Raw genomic sequence first — 23,264 nt, forward strand, 5'->3', positions numbered from 1 at the left:
AAGGTCAGTTTTTTTCTTGGCCTTTTCAATTTTCCTACCAAAGCTCAAGCTCAGGATTTTGCATTTCCCCTGCTCTTGCATGTAATAAATAAACATCCTTTCTGTTCTCCCTTTCCTGCGTTCCCTGCTCCTGCCCACCCCATACTACTTCTCAAATTAATACACTTCAGAAACTATGCTGAAGTACAGTAACTGTGCAACTTTCACTGCCAAAATTTTAACTCTAAATCTTCCCTCTTCCCCTTTTCAGTTCCAAAACAAGGTTTCAGTATTTTCAAACTCCCAAGGATTTTGGTTCAGGTCCCACAGTAGTAGTAAGAAAGGTACCCTCTCTTTTGGGGACATCGATAATTAGTAAATTCAGAATAGCTTTCATTGTTGTGTTGTTTTTTAAAATCACATTTGGGGAAAATTTTGGATGCAAGTATTGAGACAGTGGTAGGTGAGCTCTGCAGCCCCAGAGCTGCACAGCACACGTCTGGACAGCCCCCAGTAATGAACCAATGTTCTTCAAAAATTCTGTCTTCCTGCATCATAGGGGTTTGTTATTTCCTACAGACACACACTTTTAAAATATTGAACTAACGTGAAAATTACAGTGCAAATTTGTCAAAGAAGCTATGGAGTTGGAAGAGGAACTGACTGAAAATAGGCACAACCCTAGTCTGCTGGCATAACATAAATTATCCTTCCAACTCTGAATGTATATTCTGAAGTGGAATCTGTAACAGTAATTTTAAAGATTTGAAGTCATATTTAGATCTCGCTTTAGGTTATATCCTTAGGAGTTGAGACAACAAAATAAAAAAAGCAACAAACCAAATAATTTTAAAGTAATCACAAGATAATTTTGGTGGCCAAAAACATAGCACCTCTAACCATGCAAACCCCACAGTGATAGTTTAAAGTGTTCTTTGTGAAGGACTGAGTTACTGTTTCTCACATGGAACAGGAAAGTGAGAAAATACTGAGATGAGTGAACTGGAGTGAAATTGCTTTAATTAGGATGTTAAAGGGGACTGGTAAAGGGCTCTAGCGAGTATATGCTCAGGTTCCTTTCTGTTTGAAATGTGAAGAGAAAGAAAGCTCAACAACCAAACCGAGACATAGAGCAAAATTGCCATGGTTTGCAAAGCAAACACATGCCAAACAACAGAATTTAAATGGAGATTATCTCCTATAGATCTTTCTTCTGTATTTCCCTGGCTCAAATTGCACTTTTTAAATGTAATTTAGTTACTTTCAAATCTGTGTTTTACTGGAAATCTGCTGGATTTTGACTCATGAGATTATCTGAAAGCCCATCTTTCATTGTTATGACAGTGATATTCTCGCTGTGGGCTACTGAATCACTTAGTAATTTTTTAACAATCTTATTATCTTCTGCATCTCTTAAATATTACAAATATTTATAGATTTATTTACATCGAAATGGATTTAAATCAATAAGAACAGAAGTTCAGCAATCCTCTCCATACAAAAATGAAAGTTTAGCCTAAAATAAAAATGGTATTTATTGAGATGGCATTTAAGAAGAACTTAGTAACTAGCACAAGAACATATATGTATTATATAGGTAAAGAGGAGTTTATTTTTCCACAATTTCTTGTTTTCTTCTCTCCTACTTTCCCTATTTTGATAAACTCCTTTGTAGTATTTGTATTGTCAGACTGAATCAGGGAACAATAGACAACAGCTGCCCAAAGTTATGTTTAGACTTTCAGTCCAACTCAAATTTAAATGACCCTAAAGTTTTCAGTGTTATGGTTTTCATTACTTGTATCACTCTGAAGTCTCTGCAGATGGTGCCAGTTATATAGTCAATATTTTCAAAGAGCAACAAATGCTTTTTTTGCAACAGGAAATGTAAAGAGTACTGATCAATAACTATTTCTGCAGTAACATGAGAAGTAAACAGTAAGTTTCATCACATTTTTCTAGATGATGGTTGCATGGCCTTTTAAAAACAAAGAAAGGGCAGAAAAACGTGACCTTGCTGGTTTAACCTTTGGTTACTGAAATCAATTTTTCCTTTACCATGGGAAATAGTTATTATCTTTATAGACTCATAAAGGTACTTGTATGTTCTGATAGCAGGGAAAAAAATTGAAAAGAAAAACAAAATTATGTAGAAATTTTAGAGTAGACTCAGGATGTGGATCCCATCATATTTGGAGTTTTTTTAAACTCAGTGTTTTTCTGTTTCTGGCTATTCCATTAATTAGCATTTTATACTTTTTGGACAGAAGATGTAAAGTGAAATCACCAGCTACAATAGAGGAGGATCTAGTTTAAACAACTCATTCAGTTTCGCAATGCCTTCCTTAACAGTGTCCTCAAACAGCCTTGCAGTGTCACTGGCCTAGCACAGACTCCTGATTTCTATATCACAGACATTTTTTAAGATATATCCTTTTCAAAATCAGATCTTATTTGACTTGACAAAATGAACAGAACTGGACACATTTGAAAACATCTACATACAGAGCTTATATCACCAAAAAGAAATGGTGGTAAGTCAATACAAAACAATCTGGGGGCCTGGGTCAGCACTCCATTATTCCACTGGGCTAAGTACAAAACAGGACAGTGCAGGTCTCAGGGAAGGTTCATTATTGCTATTATAATTCTCTCACATTTCCCAAACAAACTCCATTGCTGTAATGAGAGGTCCCACCCGCTTTCTACAATGCCTTCCTTCACTCTGTTTAATACTAATGACCACTCTTTTTCTATGCAGTGCAGAAAACTTTGCATATCTCCACCTGCTGGAAATATCTTTTAACTCCTAGGGCTGCTGGCGGTCTCTGTAGACACGTGTCACCTATTTCACAATTGGACAAAACTGAAAGAAAGTTTTAATTTTCCAAGGTCATACAACTTGTCAGTGGCACAGGCAAATTTCTCCGTTCTCAGCTCTTTGCTCTAACCAGAAAGCTTTCTTGCTCTTTTCTGTGCATTCACAACCCTGGAAACTATTCTTCTCCCAACAGGCACAGCATAGGGAGCCACAGTATAGTTTTATTTACCCTGCCTCCACAGTAATATTTAATTTCTAAGCTCAAAGAACTCTCTCATGAGGTAAAAAGAGTAATTTGTTCTCCAGGTTAAATTTATTCTTGGTTTTTCTGATGAGCCAAGACTCTAGCAATTACTGTGACAGATGGAGTGATGATTTTTATGATGTGGAAACTTGTCCACAGGAATGAAACTGAAATCTCCAAACCCATTTCTCACAGCGGCCTTTAGACAGTCGTCAGGTAATAATTGTCACTGTGGACAAGGTTTGAATTAGTGAATGGCTCCATCAGCTTGTTACTGCAACACTCCTCTACAGAGTGACACTTCCTGAAAAATTCTTGTCATTTATTCTGAATATACATGAACCAGATAGGGAACCAATATATGGCTTTAAATTTCTTCCAACACTCAGAAAAATTTGGACATTGCGTTTGGAGTTTTAGTGCTCTATCATTTTGGAAGGACTGTTTCAAGGTGATTTTCAGAGAGCAGAACAAGTTGTTCCAGAGTGTGCTTACATCTACTGAAAACAATAACATATCTCACAGAAATGACCATTTCAAATGAGAAAGCTATTGTGAGAACTCGGTTAGGAACTGGCTGGATTTTCATGGGATGGTCAGAAGCATCACTCCTGCTTTTTATTTAGCCAGTAAGTGCTGTAGGCAGTGTTAGTGGTGAATGGCAGCCTCTGGGGCAGACATCAGGCACAACTCCAATTTGGAGGGTCATGGTCCTCTACAGCCTTCCCATGCTCGGTGCCTGAATGCCCTGCCCAAAAATCCTTCCACATGCCCATTATAAATAGTCTGATACTTGTCTGGTCTCCTGGTTCAGTCCTCAACATTAATCCAAAAAACACATAGAAGCTGACTTTTAATACTTTGGGAACATTTTCTGTGACTTACTTAGATACTAAGATTCAGAACTTGCTGACAGGCATGGAAAGGAAGGAGACATCTTTCTTTGTTCACAGATGTCTCTCTGCAGCTCTGCTTGTAATCATAACAGCAGGAAAACTTTAATACTAGTGATTTAAAGATGTTTTCTTACTGAGAACTGTTTTTTTTTTTTCTATAAAGACATAGTAAAGAAAATACTGCTACTTAACTGAACCGAGTTAATATTTCTGTCTATTTTATGAGCTAAGAATATACAGTCTAATTTTCATGGGTGCAGACTGTGAACAAAAGAAGATCTGTAGCATAAGAAAGCACATTATCTCTGAAAATCAAACCATATTAAAAAATTACGAAACATTTCCCAAATGACAGAGCAGAACAAACACCTTCATTTTTCTCCTTTTAAAATTTTATTCTAGTCTGCTTAATGATAGTAGTTATTGTTCTTAATATAACTGAGAAGATTGTTTTACTGACAAAGCAAAGCAAATAGAATTAAACGACTTGCTCAACTGAAGAGAATTAGTCAGCAGCACAACTGCAAATAAAGCCCAGCAGCTCTAACCTGAGGCACCCCATCCCATCTTAACCTGAAAGGCTGCTGCAACTTTACATAATTAAACACTTGAACTGTAGAGGTTTTATGCCTTTACAGGTTAAGATTCTCCTGCAAGCATATCTCTGAGTTTTTAAAAGTTGCATCTTCTTAGCAATTTTAATTAATTGTGTCCAAAATAGAAAACTCCTCATTAAAAAAATGAAAGCATATATGTATATGTTTGTGGTTATTAGGGTCAGACATTCATGCATGCAAAATAGCATGAGAGCTGGGATTGAAAGGCAACATCATTTTTCTTTCATTAACACTAACAGTTATATGACTCAATCATTTACTTGAAGAGAACTCTTCAATCTGGATTAAACAGAAATTATAGGAAACTGTTCCAGTTAAGACTTTTTAATTTGTTAATTGAAAGTGATAAAGAAAATCGACAATTAACTTCTATCATTTCCAAAAGATCCTTAAATAATTTAAAAGCCTCAGGAGGCTGATTCACTAGCAGGGACAATCTACATTGAACACTACATTTAAGTTGTAGACAGTTAATCAACACAGTTTATGCTGATTGTGTTTTACCTTATAACTATAAAATACTGCAGATCTGGAGCTGTTTTCAGAAGCAGCACAACCCCATCAAGCATAATGTGCATGTAGTTGTGTGCATCTGGGCTGCATCCTGCCACCCACTGAGATGTGTGATCCTGCCCGTGAGTCAAGGTCTCCAGGCTTATTTTTAGAGAGGTCTAGGAGTTAAAGAAGTGCTTGAATTGCTAAAGATGCTGCTCAGGGAGTGAAGGATACAGCACTTACATAGCTGATTCTCACTGAATCAACAATAACAAGTTGCTTCAATTCCCATCAGTGTGAACATCAGCACCCAAGCCAGCCTTTGTGATGACCAGTTTATTCTCTTAAATTGCTTAGGGTTGCTATGTGCTCTGTGCCCCTGAATGCCTAAAATTCTGCACAGGTATGCCTTAAAAATCACTTCTCAAAACAAAACCCCACAGTATTCACTTTTTCAAATGTCACTTTATAATTTTAGGGAGCTATTTAATTAAAAATAATTTTAACCAGGTATCTTATACTTTCAAAAGGGTTTTTTTGTGACTATAAGGTTAGTTTGTTTCCATTGACACTGAATAAGCTGAACCTCAGTACTACCTATTTTAATGTTCAAAAATGCACAGAAAGAATTGTGTACTTATTCTCTTCCACTGTATTTAAGCAATATTTTTAGTAGAAGTACTTCATTATATATAAACTTGCCGTCTGTGGCTGGGTTGTGTAAAATGAGGATCAGTCCAGAAGCTGATCTGAAGATGTTAAAATAAGAAGTACAAATCTGCTCCAATTCTGTTTTAAAATATTTTAGTATTTACATCCATTTGACCCAAACAGACTATTTTTCCATTTTATAATTAGTATTTGAAATTTCCACCAAAAGAGAAAAACCCCTAAAGCAAAACAACCAGAAAAGTAAACAAAGAGAACTAAACAGTAGAAGCTATTTTCAAATTCAAGAAAGGTGGTTGTTTTTATGTGGGTCAAATTGAAGACTCAATTTCATAATATCATTGCTTTTTTACTACTTGTTTGATAGGTCCCATTTTCAGGTTGCCGGGCATTTCAAAAACCACAAAATATGGCAAGATGTGTTTTGGGAGATATAATTCCCATATTAAACACATGGGATTGAACAGGGGACGATGAGTACTGTTGTACAATGTGAGTTTCAATAAAGATGACAAGAGCCTCCCTGGAAGGCAGCCACACACAAGAACAGTTATATGCATCATTTTGACAATAAGCTCTCTCCCAGCAGGTTACTGCTAAGGAAAAGGCTGTGCAGATATTAATAATGAGAGAGTGAGTACCAGAGAGACTCACCATTCACACCTTCGAGTGCAGTTACCTTAACTTCCTCCCAGGGCCTGTGAAAAGTGATCAGCATCTCCTCAGTGGTCCCTTCATGGCCTGTGGAGGGATCCCAGGGATCACTAAAACTGAGTGGGGGGACCACAAGCAGCACTGCTTAGGGCTGCAGAGACCACAGGAGTGTGGTGACCTTCTGTGCCTACATGGAGGCTGTGGGGATTCAGCCACACCCTGGAAGCAGCATCCTACATAATGAAGATTTTAGACGTCACAGCCTCCTTACCCACATGTGCTGCATCCATTTCAGCACACTTTTATTCCTGCGGCTCTTAAGAGTTACACAAAGCTCAGCTACCCTTGAGTAGCTGTGACAATGGAATGCTGTTTTCTGCAAAAGGCTCTGCTCTAGAGCCTTGTGCTATTATCTTTTCTCCTAATCCCCAGGCATAAGAAAGTAGAGGTGGTTCCAGAATCTGCTATCATTAATCTGATTCATCAAATATCTTGAAATGAAACCCAACCATTAGTTCCTTCCCTACCTGTACTCAAAAAATTCCAACAAAACAATCACATCATCAGAGACTTACAAGAAAAGCAAACACCTACAGAGTAAAAACAAAAAATAAAAAAAGCCAACAATTTCAAGGCAGCCCTTTACCAAAGAGCATACTGTCAACCAGAGTGCCAGAAGGATTTCAGCAAACACAAGAAAGTGAATTCTGGAAAAAACCAAAACATTTTTCAAATGAGTCTGGAGAGGCAAATGCAGTGAAGTTCTCAGTGCAAAGCCTGGGAATACATTTTGTGTTACACAGCACCAAAACTAAGTTTCCTGTTTGTAGAAAGAATGTTACATCCATGAGCTGTGATTTCCTTTCACTGCCAATAATCTTCTATTTGTAGACATAATTGTCAGTAATGATAAGGGCCAGAACATGAATACGCCACATCCATTCCCACATGGTGCTCTCAAAGGGAATCTTACTACTCCAAAATTCTCTCTCTACTCCTGCCTTCAATGGTACAGATTTTCAGCTGTTGCACATTGACATAGCCCTTTTAATATCAATTCATATGAACTGATAATTCTATCAAAAAACTAATTACACTTATCCTAAAATGGGAGCACATTGTTCTAGACCTCCAAATCTCCCAGGAGTTGACAGGCCACCATAAAAGCAAGGGTTATAAACTTGAATTTATTATAGACAAATAAAGCTTTGGCCTATGAATTCTCTGCCTATTAAGTTAATGAGCCTTGACAAAACAATCATCTGAGGAGCAGCTGACAAATTATCTGGAGCAGCAATTTGAAAGGTGTTGGCTGGCTTGCAAACATTTCAGTTGGGAGAACATGGCATCATGTTCCTCTTCCTCTGGAAGAGTAATTTTTCGAACTAAATTTCTTGCAGATCAACAGCAGATTCTCAATACTGGAGAAATGAGATACAACAATAACTGCAATTACCAAAACAAGTAAATTATCCCTGTCATTTCCTCCCTAAACCTGAAGCTCACAAATGCTGATGAACTCCTTCTAGGAGGTCTGCATGAAGACAATGAGATACCTTTTTATTTTGCCTGGATTTCATTGGAATGTTTAATGTGGAGGAAAAGAGCTTTGAGAAATTCAGGTTACTGGAGTGGGACCTTTCAAAATACCTAGACAATATTTTGAAGATTTGATCTTTTTTTTAGTACAACTTCCAATAGAGATGGTGGAATCACAGCTGTGGATTTAAACCAGGGTCTTTTATTGGATTAATTCTTCAAAATTTTCAATACAATACAGCCCTGAAACACATTGCCTTTGGGAAATTTAGGGCTGCGTACATTAAATACTCTTGCAAGAACAGCCACTTGGATTAGGGTAAAAATGAGATCAGTACTTTTCTAAAATCTGTTCTCCAACTGTGAATACTGAGTCCATTTGGAAATTGAATCATGGTCTGTTGTAAAGCTGTCACTTTCCTCACCAAAGACATTTGCTGAAATATTATTTCAAATGTCTTCCTCCACACTCAACTATTCAGAGTCCTGTGGAAAAGATGACAGTACTGAGAGCATGGAAAACTGTCATATTTTCCATCTGAATGTTACTTCACAGTGTGAAGGAAGTACAAATTATAGTAATCAGTCGCCTCTGCAACAGCATGGAACAGAGTATAGCGCAGAGCATTAAACTATGAGTTGCGTCTTTTCTCATAGTCTGTGTTCTTTTTGCAGTTTTTGTTGGACTGTTGATTTAAACAAACTGATTAAATACACAGGGACTAGAGCTTAATATTGCATCAAGGTAGAATGAAGATAAATGAAACCTTGTTCTTACAGAGAGTTGTTAACTCACACTCAGTAGAAAAATACCCAGTTTTCCAAGTCCTGATATCAGGTCATCAAATATCTGATGACCAAGTATTCAATCAATCAATCAATCAACAATAAAGCCAAAAGAATGTCCAGAATTATACATTCAGGTGCCAAAATGGCCTAGTTTTATGAGCTCTCCAGAACTCCACTGATTATTGACTTCTAAGTATGTGATTGCAGGAAGCAGCCTTAACATATTCATCCTTTTCCCCCAACCTCCCTCCATAGTAGTAACATCTACAGAGATCAGCCATTTAGCAATGAACTGCCTCTCTCTATGGTTAGCAAGGCACTCAACTCCATGGCCCCAACATCCCCTGGAATGTGCTCATTCAGCTTTCTAGTTGATGCTGGGACCTTTCTTTCTAAGGGCACCATTGTAAGAGTCTTTCTATAATGAACTCGTCCATTGTCTCCGTGTAAAACCTCAGAAGCACTGTCATGCACAGGCAAATTACTCATATTTACACTGTACCTAAAGAACCAGAGTAATTTTACTACTTTTTGCCAGTTTATTCAATTAAGGCAACATTAGCAGAGAAATTGTGGGTAGCTCTGTTAGTGCCTGGCACCCTTGTGCAGATATTTACACCTTCATAAAACATTGTACTAATCAAGGTGTTTCTTGCGCTAAGCTGAGCAGCTTGACTAATCCCTTGACCACTTTGATTAAGCATCTTTTTACAAGTTATAGAAGTCACACAGTTTTCATTCCAACAAAATGACAGCTTCTGCATGGTTTTGCCACATCTGTAACATTCTTCACTAGTATTTGTCTTGCTTTTTTAATGGAGCTTTCCATTTCATAGCATTGCAATACCTTTCACAGCTGTCTTCCTAATCCCTGGGGCTTCGTTCCTGTTAGTGTATCTTACATTAATTTACCATTTTACTTTCCACTTACAACTTCTGCTCTTGTCTTCCCACATTACTCTTTGCTTTGAAAAATGTTCTCTCCAGAAAATGTCTAAGATCAAAGCTCTAAACACCATTATTTTTCTTCTACTCTAGAATATGAGAGATTTTTCTTCTACTCTAGAATATGAGAGATAATAGATTTTTTTCTAACAAATGAAGCACTCTTGAAAAATTGTGCCTAACTTTTCCTCTACCTCCCAAATATTGTTTACAAATGGATTACTACTATCCTTGTAGTCGGTAGAAGAATAGCTGGGTTATACTAGCATACAGTATTGGATGGTCTGCTTTTCTTCATTAAATATTTATCAGGGGGTAATCACTGACAATGTTTTACAGAAAGATCTTCCATTATTTCAGTTATGGAAATGTTCATCATTTCAGGTTTTCCTAGCTGTCCTCTCTGAGCACAGCTACCCTAGGGAATGCTAAGTTTTAGATGCATTCTTAACCATGATTTGGTGAGGGAGGTGATTATTTTTTGCTCTATTTCTTCTGAAAGGCTTAGGCAGCTGCCCTATTAACCCAAAGATGCTCAGTGAACTAAGTATGCACAACAAAAGGAATAAAGTGACTGAATCAAAACAAATTACTACAGCTTTCAGTGAAGTCTTGGTCACTTTCCATACTCAATGAGAAACAAACACTGAATTCAGTTGCAAAATGCGGTACATATTATGTAACCTATTTTAGAGCACCATTCCAATGGATCAAAACATTGCCCGTGTTCATCACTGGATTTGGATGACCAAAATTATATACCAAGGTAGCATGTATCTTCCAGTGGTGCAGATGTGAAAGCATGGTTAAAAATAAGCACAAGCTGCAGAAAAAGATCTATGGTGAAGATGCAAACTATGAGATAAATCCAGTGATGTACATGCACTCTAACAAAGGAGGTGAGGAAGAAGCGCATGCAGTACCTGGTGATCTCAGAGTCAGGGAGCAGGCCTACGTGGTAGTGGGGATAGGGAGCTGTAAGAAGGAAGCTTTTGTCACACTCGACAGGGGAATAGTGCCTAGGAGAAGGTGGTTTATCACACAGTTTGTTCACAGTGCTGTAAACAGGTTCAGGAGGCCTGGTGATACAGAGACAAGAGTAAAAGATCAGGTGCATATTAGTTGCTGAGAATATAGAGAAAACACAGCAATCATTTCAAAAGCATGCATAGCAAATCTGTCAAGACCTTTACAGTGGGGCTTTTCCAACAAGTAAAGTGTGCTGTTAAAGTAATTGTTAGAGGGTGACAACAATAAGTATGGCATTCAAGTAGCTGCATATAAAGCTATACACAATAAAAGTGGACCATAAAAATGCTCTATGGGAAATGTGGAACTGAAAGGGAATATCTTATCTCCAAAGTAGAGAAAGTGAGGCATTTTCCCACACAGTCTGCTTTTTTTTTTTTTTTTTTAAATCTAACATTATTTCTACACAGCTTTCTATGATCTTAATTTTGAGTACAGCATAGAAGAAAATATGGTTGTTACCTGAAAAAGAAGTATCTTTTACCCATTAATTTATAATATAGATGAAGTACACATTACTTGTTAATACAACATACTCCTGGTCCCAGTGAGCTGGGACTCTGCAAGTAGAGCTGCTGTCAAATTGACCCATATCCTATAATAACACTGATGGTAACAAACTGTGTAAGCAATTCATCTCATTGGCAGGCAATTCGTTGCATTTCAAGAGCTCTTTGCACTCTTTCCAGCTTCAGCCTTCAAAATCTGATCATGCAGACCACATCTGAAACAGTTAACCTCATTGCCAAGGCTACTGCAATCGCACTTCCAGCGCTGCTCCGAGCTGCAAACAGCAGCCTGTGAAGTTAGATACAAAGAGTAAGATCTTAAAACTAAAATTTCTCTCCTGCTGCCTACAGCCACCTGCCTGGGGGAGGCAATACTTACCACAGCCTCCCAGGAGCCGTCTGGGAGAGGGGAGAAGGGAATGCAGCCTTTAGTACCAACCAGCCAGGGATCCACAGGAGACGAACAGCGAACAGTTTACAAAACAAACCCACACCACATACACAGCACACCTCCCATCTCCCCACTTCTGTGCCTTGGCCCCAGCAGATACCTCTGGGCCCACTGGCAGAGTGAAACTTGACTCATTGTTTCCTGACATTTCTGCTCTAAAGAGTGCCAAGGGTCAATTGCTATCATATCCACGCTTCTGCAGGAAGATCCAGTGTATGCCACTGTCTTTAATCACTGTCATACAATATTAGCTAGATGGAAATCTTATTTCAGAAGCCTGAAAATATCAAGAGGCCAAGAAGTTAATGAACTTTTTTGTTCTTCTGCCTGCACTATGCCTCACATGGCTGTGAGTTTTGCTGCGACTTTCACAGGTACCAGAATTTATTACAGTTGTGGATGTGCTGGCAGATACAGAGAACCTAATTTCCTTTGTTAGCTTCTGGGTTTATCCTTTGGGGAAAAAGGAGTAGCTGCTTTACTTAAAAATTGGTCTCACTCAATGCTAATAACATTATTCATAGCAATCTGACACATGATTTGAGAACTCTCTGTGCCTGACTTTCCCAGGGAAAACTTTACTGTTAAAAAAATTGCAATTTAAGATTACCAAATAGCAAAATAGCAAAGCTGTCCCTCAGTGGGTTATAAAGCATTGTGTCAAGTATTTTGTAAAATCCCTTTAAAAATATTTAAGGTAGCAATCAAATTTTTATCAGTATATTTCACATGTTTTAGAGGGCTGGATTTAATAATTTATTTAGTAAATCAATTGCTGCTTTCAATAAAAAAATTGCAGAGAAAAAATATTCTATTTTACTTTTGTCCACAACTGCCTTTTATTCCCCTACAAACCACTTTTGTTCTCAGGCAATATATGAAAGTATAAGAAGAAATATCAAATATAAATGATACCTACTAAGAAAATTGAAGACATATTGCCCCAGTGCAGGAAGATGAATAAAAACTGTAGATTTCTCCATTGCTTAAAACATTAACCAGTCCATAAAAAAATTTTAGTGTCCTATATTCAAGTTGTCTTCTCTGTGTCGTAGATGACATCAGACTGTTACAATCCCTTGGATATATTGTGAATTCTCAAACTACACTGAGTCATCAGTCAGTGACCATCCAACCTCATGCTGAGACACAAATCGTGCCACAGAGATGGGTAGATAAGAGGAATTTCTTTGTTAATTGACAGTTAAGAGCTGCTTCCAAAGGCAAAATGAAGTTAAACATTCAACATCTACCCAGATATTGAGACAAAATTAGTCCTTCCAGTATAAACATAGAGTCCTAACAAATTGTCTTGTGAAGCCCAGAAAATTTAAAAACACTTTGGAAATGTTTGCATATTTTAAAACATTTTTTAAATCTTTTTCACTCCAGTCAGTCTAGCTGGCTGGTAAGGCAACAGGAAAATGGAACAAGTCTGAGTATAAAGTCCTGTACTCACTGATATTATGTAAGTAATATTGTGAACTAGTTAACATCATACCCTCTGTATCTGAGCTGCAGAGAGAGGTCTTAAGGTCAAGAAAAGGAATTCATACTTAAAAAAAAATTATCCTTTTAAAAAATGGACTCTTTGGTTAGAAGAGGATTTTCCGGGTATCAGCTAATTCCACTTATGAGTACCCTTGTTGTAAGGCCTATGAAATGCTTTGATATCACCATAGCCACCTACTTCCCATCATACATCTTTCTCTTCGAGGTCATAGAGAACATGGACTGCAGTGGTCCTTTAGATGCCTCTGCATATTCGGACACATAGCCTAACAACTGCCAGCTGCATAGCTGGGCTCTGCATATTTTATTGGCACAGAAAAGCCAGAATTTGGGAAAAAAAGCAGTACATAACATCCAGTGTCCAGGATAAGTATGCTCAATTTGGTTTAGTAAATACGAATTAAGTCATGTAAAAATATTTGAGAGTTGGATAAAAAATAGAAAGTACAAGAATGATTAAAATGATTTGGGGCAGATCACTGTCCTGCTCATACAAACTGTGTTCCATGTAGGCCACTAATCACAAAAAGTAATATGAGATACTTGCTGCACCAACCTGTCTTCAAATATCGTCCTGATTCTTCACCTTCTCCATGGCAAACTAACACTTAACCACAATAGCACCCGCCTACTCTGGAAGAAAACAATTCCCTATTTCTAAAAAATAAGATTTAGAAGACCACCCAGCTTTATTAAATAACTGTTTTAATGCAGCATTTTCTCTTTGTCATTTTTATTTCTCTTCACAGAATGAAGAAAGAAATTCTTTCCAAAGGGATCAGCCCACCTGATAAATCCTGTCTCGCACATCTTCCCCAGTGCTATGACAGAGACAGATTGTCTTCTCTCAAAGCACGGGATAATGAGAATGCTATTTAGAAAGAGTTTTTAATGTGCCATTTGGAAAAAATACAGCTAAGGTCACCTCAACTTTTCTTGCAAAAATAATTAAGAACCAGACTGAACATAAACATTGAAGCCTTATTTTATGATGCATTAATTCTTCAAATGAATTTAAAAACTTGTAGCAAGTCATTTAGCATGCTTTAAGAAACGTGTAAAGGCTAGATACATATTATTTAAGGATTGATTCACTGCAGTTTATGTGCAATTGCATCACTTTCAGATACAGCAGGTACAGCTTCAGAGGTTTTATTTAAAAATAAATGCTAGGCAGTTTTAGAGACTTTATTATGAGGAAGGAATAAGAACTACATGATGGAATTTCTTTTGTCCATTGTATTTTTGTTAATACTTATGCATAATAATCCCTTTAAAATGACCAATGTGTAAATATTACTGTTTACATCTTTGGTAACTGCAATATGTCTTTTCAAGTCTAATTATATAATGTGGGTTTACTCTGAAAAATAACTAACTACCACTTGAACTTCTATAACAGATCTGCCTGGTTTCTGTCTTTAAACTGTTTATTTAGTGACAAACAGACACTACAGTTCTCTGTCTTAATGAGTGAGCTAAAACCAAAGTTTTGTGATAAATGAGAGCAGCAACTACTAGGTCTGGATGGACAGCAACAATTACATTAGCCTGGGAATCAGGCACACAGTAGTAAGGGAAAGGCAACAGAAAATGTAGGTAGTAAACATAAGTAGCAGCATAGCATGGCTTGAACATCCCTCAGTAAAAAAACTCACAGGACAGAGAATCAACTCGACGCCAAAGGTGAGCTTTTAAAGGGTAACATAGACAGCAGAGAGTCGCTCTGCTAGCAAGAAAATAAAAAAAATTTAAAAATTGAACTCTGGAATTGTTATTCAGTAAAGACGTAACAGCAATGAGGCACAATTCTCACAGAAAGGTAGAACTAATTGGTGGAAAAGATAACAGTAACAGTGGGAGGTAGCAAATTGATCTAAAACAGGTTTTATTTATCTATTTCATAACAGATTGTGTAAAGAGAGTGAATCTTCTTTCTTGTTTGCAGTCCTAATTATTCCTTGTTTAGATCATCATTGTTTTATTATTTCAGCCTGACTTAATTGTGGGACAGAAGTTATAAGAAAATGGCATTATTAAAAACCATTTTCTCCTCAGCATCATGTAGGGTCCTCAATTTAAAACCAACTTTTTTTTTTGTTGAAGAATCCTGTTTGGTAGGGTTCAATTGCCAGCACATAGCACATTAAATGTTAACAGTTTCAGGTTTTAAAACATTTCAAAACCTTTTATGACATGGAAAGAAACCAGCTCAGCTCTCACAGCATATTAAGTATGCAGCGCTATAGCCATGAAACAATCTGAGAGAAAATAAATTCAATCTGAGAGGAAATAAATCTCCCAATGCTACAAGTTTACAACTTTTTTTTATTATTATTTTTAGTAGCAGTTTTTAGTTGTGTCCAATTTCCATAAAAAACATCTAATACATTAGTTTTGCTAATATAATGTTGCTGGGAAGTAGACAAAGAACTTTTTAAAAAGTATTTCACTATTACACCAAAAATCAGTGGTAATTTAATACAAATGAACTCTTCCACTTTTAATAACCAGTGATTTTTTATATATATGTCCTTTAACTGAGTTTCCTATTTATATAGCCTTCTAGGAGAACCACACACCTTATTTTTCAATAGGGTAATTAGAATTGAAAGTTGATTTTATTTCATCGGTTGTGTCCTGGCAATTTAAATGAGACCAAATTACTCATATGATGTGTTTATTTCAACTAAATGAAAGACAGAGGAAGAGCATGAAGAGCTGGAAGAAAATACCTGAATTGCAGTACCTTAGTTCTTTCTGGAAATCCTAAAATTAATAATTTCTATTATTAACTGCTGTTTTCAAATGCCTTAAAGGTTTCTTTAACTGCAAAACAAGTGCTTTTTTAGCACAGTCATGAAGATTAAGGATTGCCTTGTTCCTCTTAACAATACTATTTTAACATTTTAATCGAGTTTTCAAACGAAATGGCCTACAAGAAGGCATAAGTATAATTTAGAACTTTTAATATTCTACACCCAATTCTACACTCATTATTCTTAACCATCAGGAATTAGGAAATGAAATTACTGCTTAATTTGAAAAAAAAAAATCAGAAATTATTTTCTGCTGCAGTAATGGAAAAGAAGGCTGTTTCACACAGGAATGGTGAGGCTGTCAGACCAAAGGTCCAAGTCCCCTGCAGTGACTGTTTAGGAAGCAGGACCAGCAAAGAATAGCCCTTCCCTGCTCAGCTGCTGAAAACCAGCAAGGACCACACAGACCAGAAGTTAAATCCTAGAAGGTGGTAGTCAGTAGGCCTGTCCACCATGAATCAGCACTTATTCTCATCCATATTTCAACATTTTTATATTCTTAGGCTTCATAACCCCGTGGCCCTGAGCACCACAACATACCCAAAAAGCTCTATTTTTGTGTACTGTAAGCCTGTTACTTGGTTACACACTGATAACATAGGGTAACATTTAAAAAACCTTCTATTTGCCATATTTTAAATTTGGCAGTGCATTGCAAACTCCCTGTATCTGGGTTGTAAGAAAGCGGTAATAGTCCTTGCCTGTTGCCTTCTCTATGCCATGGGTACCTGTGCAGACCTCTGTTCTGTCTCTCTGACACCTTTTTTCTATCCTGGAATTATTTGTTATTCATCTTTCCCTGGAAACCATGTCACACCCCTGCTCATCTCTGTCATCTTCTTCTGAGGGTTTTTTCTCAGTTGCCCCCATGTAGCATTTAAGACTTGGATGCATCAGAAATTCTCAGAGAAAACCATTATATTTTGCACTCTTGTCCTTTCCTATCAGATCCTATTTTCACTCTTAATTGCCTTCTTGATTGCTCCTGACTACTGAGCTGACAATGTCACAGAACTAACCACAGTCACACCAAGGTGTCTTTCTTTCTTAAGTGGCAAGAACTGCATTAAGAGTTCACATCCATGAGATACTTGGTATGTACTTCAGATTATCTTTTTTCTTTTGTGCATCATTGAATGCTACTTACCATTTCTGTGTGTATTATCACTGCCAACCTTACTATCTCGTTTCAAAAATCTCCATACAAGCACTAAAGCGTATTCCAGAATTTGATTAATTTTTGTAAGTGTTAAGTACTAAGTAGCTTCCAGTGATTATATTAGAAATAGTCAAATCCTATTAGTTGGGGATCTCTGACAGGCCTATTTAAATATGTAAGGATAACTCAGGAATAAGAGATTATCTGTGACTTGATAATGACTAAATTTTTACTTTAACATAAATTATTCTCCCAAGGCAAGACTTATTATGCTTAAAATAAATTTGGATAACAAAATGAAGTCATGCAATAGGCAGACAATTATGCATCTGTAAAGTTTAACAATTAGTTTAATATTAAATTTATGTATTAATTACATAAAATGTAAAATAGTTGCTTTGCAAGTTAGCAATTTCAAGCTTCAATTGAAGGAATGTATTTCACCAAGGGTCCAATTTAAGGTTTTACAGACAAACTTTTTTTTCCACTTTAACAAAACATTTAATGTTTTAATTAATAGTCCTATTTTAATTAATTAACTTCTTAAAAAATAATTTCTTAGATTGACCAAAGACTAAACCAAGCAAGAAATTCTATTCTGGTACACCAGAATATACTGAATTCAATATAATCATCAGGAGGGTGGCCAACTTAACAGCTAGAGATGACAACTCTGCTTGTGAGAGCCAGTGAGTAGCCAGTTGCAGCAGCAGGCTGGCATCCTCCAGACAGACAGACAATGAAATGACATGACAGGCTGCCTGGTGGGATCACACCCACATCATGCAACCCCAGAAACCTTGGCTGCTCCTGCATTTTTCTACAGAGCCTGAGCCTGATCCTGACAGCATCTTATCAGCAATGTTTTCTACCTGCTCTCTCTCTGTTCCTTGCTCCAGTCTTACTGCACAACTATTGATTATTCCAAACCTCATGTCTCACACTCTGAGGGATTTGCTGGTTCAGTGGTCTGAAATCCCTTCTCCATTGCTGCCATTCTCCACTGCTTCTTCGTGCCTCTTCACCTATTTTTCAGTTGTGTTCTGTGTTGTCCTGAATTCCCTTTCCAAATCCAAGTTCTCTCATCTGATTAAATACCAGTCTCCCTTTCTTCCACATTCTCACATACCAGTGACAAGGTCTCCCTCATTTTCACACCCAGTCTCACCATAATCCCTTGCCAAACACACTCCCCCTCTTCCTCCAGTCTCTTCAATGTTAAAATCTGACAGGACTGGTCATTCAGAGCACAGAACAGAATCACTCCTGACTATGTTTCTGTGTCAGAAAGGGATGGAAGAAATAAGTAGAAAGGAAAACTAACTTTGGCCATTTAATGCTGTGCTCAATCAAGCAGGCTTTTGGAAATAATCTAGTCAGTATGACAAAATTGTGAGAAGCTTTGATATACTGCAGTGTGAATACAGAATCTGAATGAGTTCTACTGTAAAAACCTATCAAATACATTTTGGAGGATAAATGAACTGCAGTTTTTCCAAATACTTGCATTTTTGGGCTTTTAGATAGATTTTTGTAAAAGCAGTAGAAATACTGTGTGGATTCAGTTTCATCAGCTCCCATAATTTAACACTCTGAACCTATGTATGGAATATTGAGGTACTTAAAATATATTAGCACAGAAATTTCTAACATAGAATAGAACATGAACTAAGGCATGTAATTCTCCCTCGATCCTTTAAATGATAAAACTGGTACGGTCAAAAATAAATGCAATTTAAATTAATAATAATGGTGGTTAATTAAAACAACTTCAGCAACAATAGATATATTTTACACTAAATTTTAAAGCAAAGCAATCATAAACCTTTGCTATCCCTCGATAAAAAATCCAGCCCCAGGCAAAAGCTAAGCACGAAAATATTAACTTGAACGTCTAATGTATCAAACTTACAAGTTATTTAATATGAGGAATAAATAAAAGGCATTATCAGTCTTCCCATATTTCTACATACAGTTTATTCTCATTAGGGTAGAAGTAATATGCTGAGTTTGGGTTAAGAATAGTGAATTTTTGTTGTGAGCTCCCAATTGCACATGTTCATATAACTCTATCAGTGGGCCTCCATGTATCTTTCGCTCATCACATGTGTGGTAACACTAAATGTGATGCAAAATTCACCAATTTGAAAGTTCTACCTACAGCAGTCAGAGACATTCTTTGTCTGGGAAACACGAGTATAAACTCTGTTCCCACACAAAGACTCACAGGAAATGCAGCTAACCCCTTTCAGCAAATGGACACTTTTAAGACATGCTGAATATCTTGTGATTTAAATCGACTCTAAAGATCCCAAAGAAGCTGTTTTCAGGACCCACTGATAAAAGCTGCAGTTCTTTCATCCTATTGTTTTGCATCCTAAAACTATTGTCAGAAAACTGTTAATGATAATTTTGTAACACACAAACCCTAATATTTATTGTAATGGTTTAATACTGAAAGGTCAAATCTGTGTGTCAGCAGAAATTTAAAAGCATTTCCATAAAATATTGTCAATTCAACTAGCAGGTTTAGACAAGTAAACAAGAAATAGTTGAGAAATGCTACTTTCAATACTGGGAAAAAAAAAAATCCCCTGAGACTTCAACTTAGTGGTTCTCTTTTCTCTCCCATTCAATTCCCAGAACCTCTTTCCCATTCAGAAAATGCTATTTCGCAAAAATGCATGTAAAAAAAAAATCAAACATGCTTTACACAGCAAAACAGATAACTCAGCCTTTTCATCCATGAATCTTTAATATCTAGCCAGAGTTAAATGTTAAAGTGAATTTTTTATCAGCTGAAGCACAGAAGCTTGATGTTACCTTTATCTGAAGCTAAAAAGGAAGTAAAAACTCAAGAAGGTAGTTCTTTATTTTTATATAACTTTTCCTGTTGTTGTTCATTAAAGACAGAAGAAATTAACATCTAAAAGCTACAGGAGTTTTAGGCTATAATTTTAATATTTCTGAAAATAGCAAGGCACAAATATGCTAAAGAGAAAATTGTAACTTGTCTCTCTCTGCTTTATTAGTAACAAAAGTTCCACAAAATTACTTAAGCAAAAAATAACTTTTTTCTTCCTACTACCATATAAAATTTGGAAAATTTGTTCAGAATGCATCTCTGTAGGTCATCTGATCCAATCTTGTGCTTGAACCAGTGCTATCGACAACACTAGATAAGATCAGCCTTGATTTTACCTACCCAAATCTCAAAAATCTCGAAGGGTAGATATTTTACAACCTGTCACAGCAAGCACTACTCCAGCACTATTTTACCCATCTGATGTTTCAGTTTCTTCTCAAATTGAAATCAGAACATCCAAAACCAATGCTTGTGGCCATTGGTGCTTCTCTACTCAAAAGAGTTTGGTTTCATCATCTTTGCTACTGAGTGCTGAATATAGAGTGCTCTTAGACTGCCCCTTAATCTCCTCTTCACAACACTAAAAAGCCCCAGCTTCCTCAATAAACCTCCAACCTCATTTGGATTTAGGGCTCTCAGAATATGTTGGACCCTCTCCACAAACCTCTTGAAGTCAAAGAATTGGAGCTGGTCAGAGTCTTTTAGAAAATAATAACATATTTTCCTGCTGGCCATGCTTCCCCTAAAATAACCTGGTATGCTGATTACCTGACTAGTAGTGAGAATTCACTCCTAGGTCCATGTTCAGCCTGATGTCTGCAGTAACCTCCAGGTAATTTTCAATCAAGCTGCAGTTCAGATATTCATGGCCCGCGCAAGTATGTGCAGCTCTTCCACCTGAGATGCAGAGTTCTCACTGAACTTTATGAGGTTTCTTCTGGCCAAGTCCTTGAGTATATCAAGATCCCTTTAGAACACAGCTCTGCCATTTGTCATATTAACCACTCCCTCCTAATTTACTATCCTGTTGAAATTTGCTGAGGGTGCACTGTGTGTCATGATCTAGGTCATTGATGAAGATATTCACTGACGCCCCAGGTATCCTGAGCTCCTCTGCTCATCACTGACCACTTCACAGATGCCAAGTGATGATCACTACCCTTTGAGCCTACTGGTTAAGTCAGTTCCCAACTCAGTCTCTCATTTTAGTCCACTTTTCCTCAGCTTTCAGAGTGCTGTGGGAGACTGTGTCAAGAGCCTTACCAGCATCATTGCGTGCAAATGAGCATGGCCATGCTGGGAGAAGGCTAACGAGGAAGGTAATACAGCATATAATCCAGGAGAAACCCAAGAGGCTATCCACAAGGCTTCCAAACCATTCCAAACCATATCTTCTTTCCAGCTATGACTACCTGTACATGTTCATCCAACACTTCCTCATGTTTGGATGAGAGGCTGTTGGAAAAGTTTTAAAGGGTGCTCCCTGTGTTAAAGCTTTTCCTGCCCACAGAAGAGGTGTGAGAAATACCTTTGCAGCCACTCCCCGTGACAACTAGTGGAGAAAAGGAGTCACCATGTGCCCCACAGCAGATCCCAGACGCACATTAGTGGGAGGTGTGACACGGGCCAGATATGACTTTGGAGTCAGCTGTGTTTTCACTCAGCAAAGAGGCATTCCTGCTCAAGGCAGCACCTGTGCTGTGGCACTGCTTGGTGAAGGGCAGCCACTCCTCTCCCCTCATCCAAGCAGTTAGAAATTTTATCAGGGAAGGCAACCAGTCTGGACAAGCACACGAACTGCTTTCAGTCAATCTATGCTGATATTCCAATCACCTTCTGGGCCCTGAAGTGCCTGGTAAAGGTGTTGTTGAGTACTTGAGTTTTTTTATTATCTGTCCCTACATCGACTTCCCTTGCATTCATCACCTTTTCCTACCTCAGATTTTACTTTATTTTTTGAAAGTAGCACATATCTGCAGAATCACTTTTGTTTTCCTTTATGATCCTTGCAAGTCTTAACTCAAATCAATCAGCTTTCTAATTTTGTCGATAAGCAGTCAAGTAATGCTTGTCTGTATCTTGCATTTTAGGTCACCAGAAAGCTCTTTGCTCAGCCATGAAGGTCTTCTGCTGAGTCCCCCTCCTTTCTGCTCAACAAGACAGCTCCTTCCAAAGTTCTCAATAAGTTTTATTTAGAAATCATCCATCTTTCATGGGCCCTGTGTTTCTGTGGCAGCATCCCAAGGGATTTTGCTAAGCAACTCTCCAAAAAGGCTGAAATCTGCTCTTCAGAAATCTTAACAGTCATAACTTACTATCTTTGCAGGCTTCCTTTGAATCATGAACTAATCATGGTCACTCTGATTCCAGCTGTTATTTATCACAACCTTTGCCATGAGTTCTTCCCTTCTTGTAGCAGCAGGTCAAGCAGAGAATTAATCCTGTTTCTCTCCTCTAGCAGAAGGATCAGGGAATGCTCAGCATCACAATCAGTGAATCCCCTGAACTGCCTGCACAAAAATTTATTCTTACTAGAAACTAAAACAAGCATGGTCTTCCTTGCCGTTTGCACCAATAGAATTATTTGACACATAGTTTTTATCTAAATTCGATCCAACATTCTACTAACCTGAAGATGTGTTATTTTATTTAATTTAGAAGGCGATAATGGCTATAAAAATACATGAAGGCAAAGTTTCCATTCTGCGTGAATGTAAAATAAATCCAGAAAAATCAAGAAGAAAATCCAGAAAAATCCATGCCCATCACTGATAGCACTTTCTACCAATAATACATACAACTTACAAAAGTTCAGTAATTAAAAGACAACATCCAGCTTCATTAAAATTTATGGCTCAAGATGATTTGTTACTTTTCTATGACTTGTGCCCAGATTAGGCTATTTTTCCCCATAGTTTTATTAAATAAAGACTGACCTGAATTTTTTTCAGGCACGGATTCAATATCAGGCCAAAATTACAAATTTTTATCAATAGAAACACTTATTTTTGTTAGGCAAAATAGACATATTTAGGTTAAAAAAAAACCCTTTAGAACTGGAATGAGCAAATAAAAAATGCAGAATCAAAAAGCAAGAGGAAGTGGGCAAGTTGAGTTGAATGTTAAGCCATTTAAGTAAGTTAAAGGAAAGCTTGTCATCTGCCTCACTCAAATCACTCGCACAGAGATTTCCAAAATTGCAAAAGCCTTTTTTTAGTGGAGAAGTTACTGTTCCAAATATTTTTAGCTGGCACAAATGAAAATCTGCCAG

The 23,264-nt window shown here is 37.2% G+C and overlaps 1 protein-coding gene across 16 annotated transcripts in view; it reads right to left on the reverse strand.

Moving 5' to 3' along the window:
• The window catches only part of DLG2 (discs large MAGUK scaffold protein 2), a 981,187-nt gene that overhangs the window by 240,718 nt on the left and 717,205 nt on the right, over positions 1–23,264 (reverse strand). For 15 of the 16 annotated variants that reach the window (XM_085065660.1, XM_085065786.1, XM_085065653.1 and 12 more), the window contains one exon: positions 10,572–10,727. The exons of the other annotated variant lie outside the window; for it this stretch is intronic. In XM_085065660.1, coding sequence (XP_084921786.1) covers positions 10,572–10,727 — 156 coding nt within the window. The remainder of the gene's footprint in view (positions 1–10,571; positions 10,728–23,264) is intronic. 16 annotated transcript variants of the gene reach the window in all.

This window comes from Lichenostomus cassidix, chromosome 1 (assembly GCF_008360975.1).
Source record: "Lichenostomus cassidix isolate B80296 chromosome 1, HeHo_3.0, whole genome shotgun sequence".
Lineage (NCBI taxonomy): Eukaryota > Metazoa > Chordata > Aves > Passeriformes > Meliphagidae > Lichenostomus > Lichenostomus cassidix.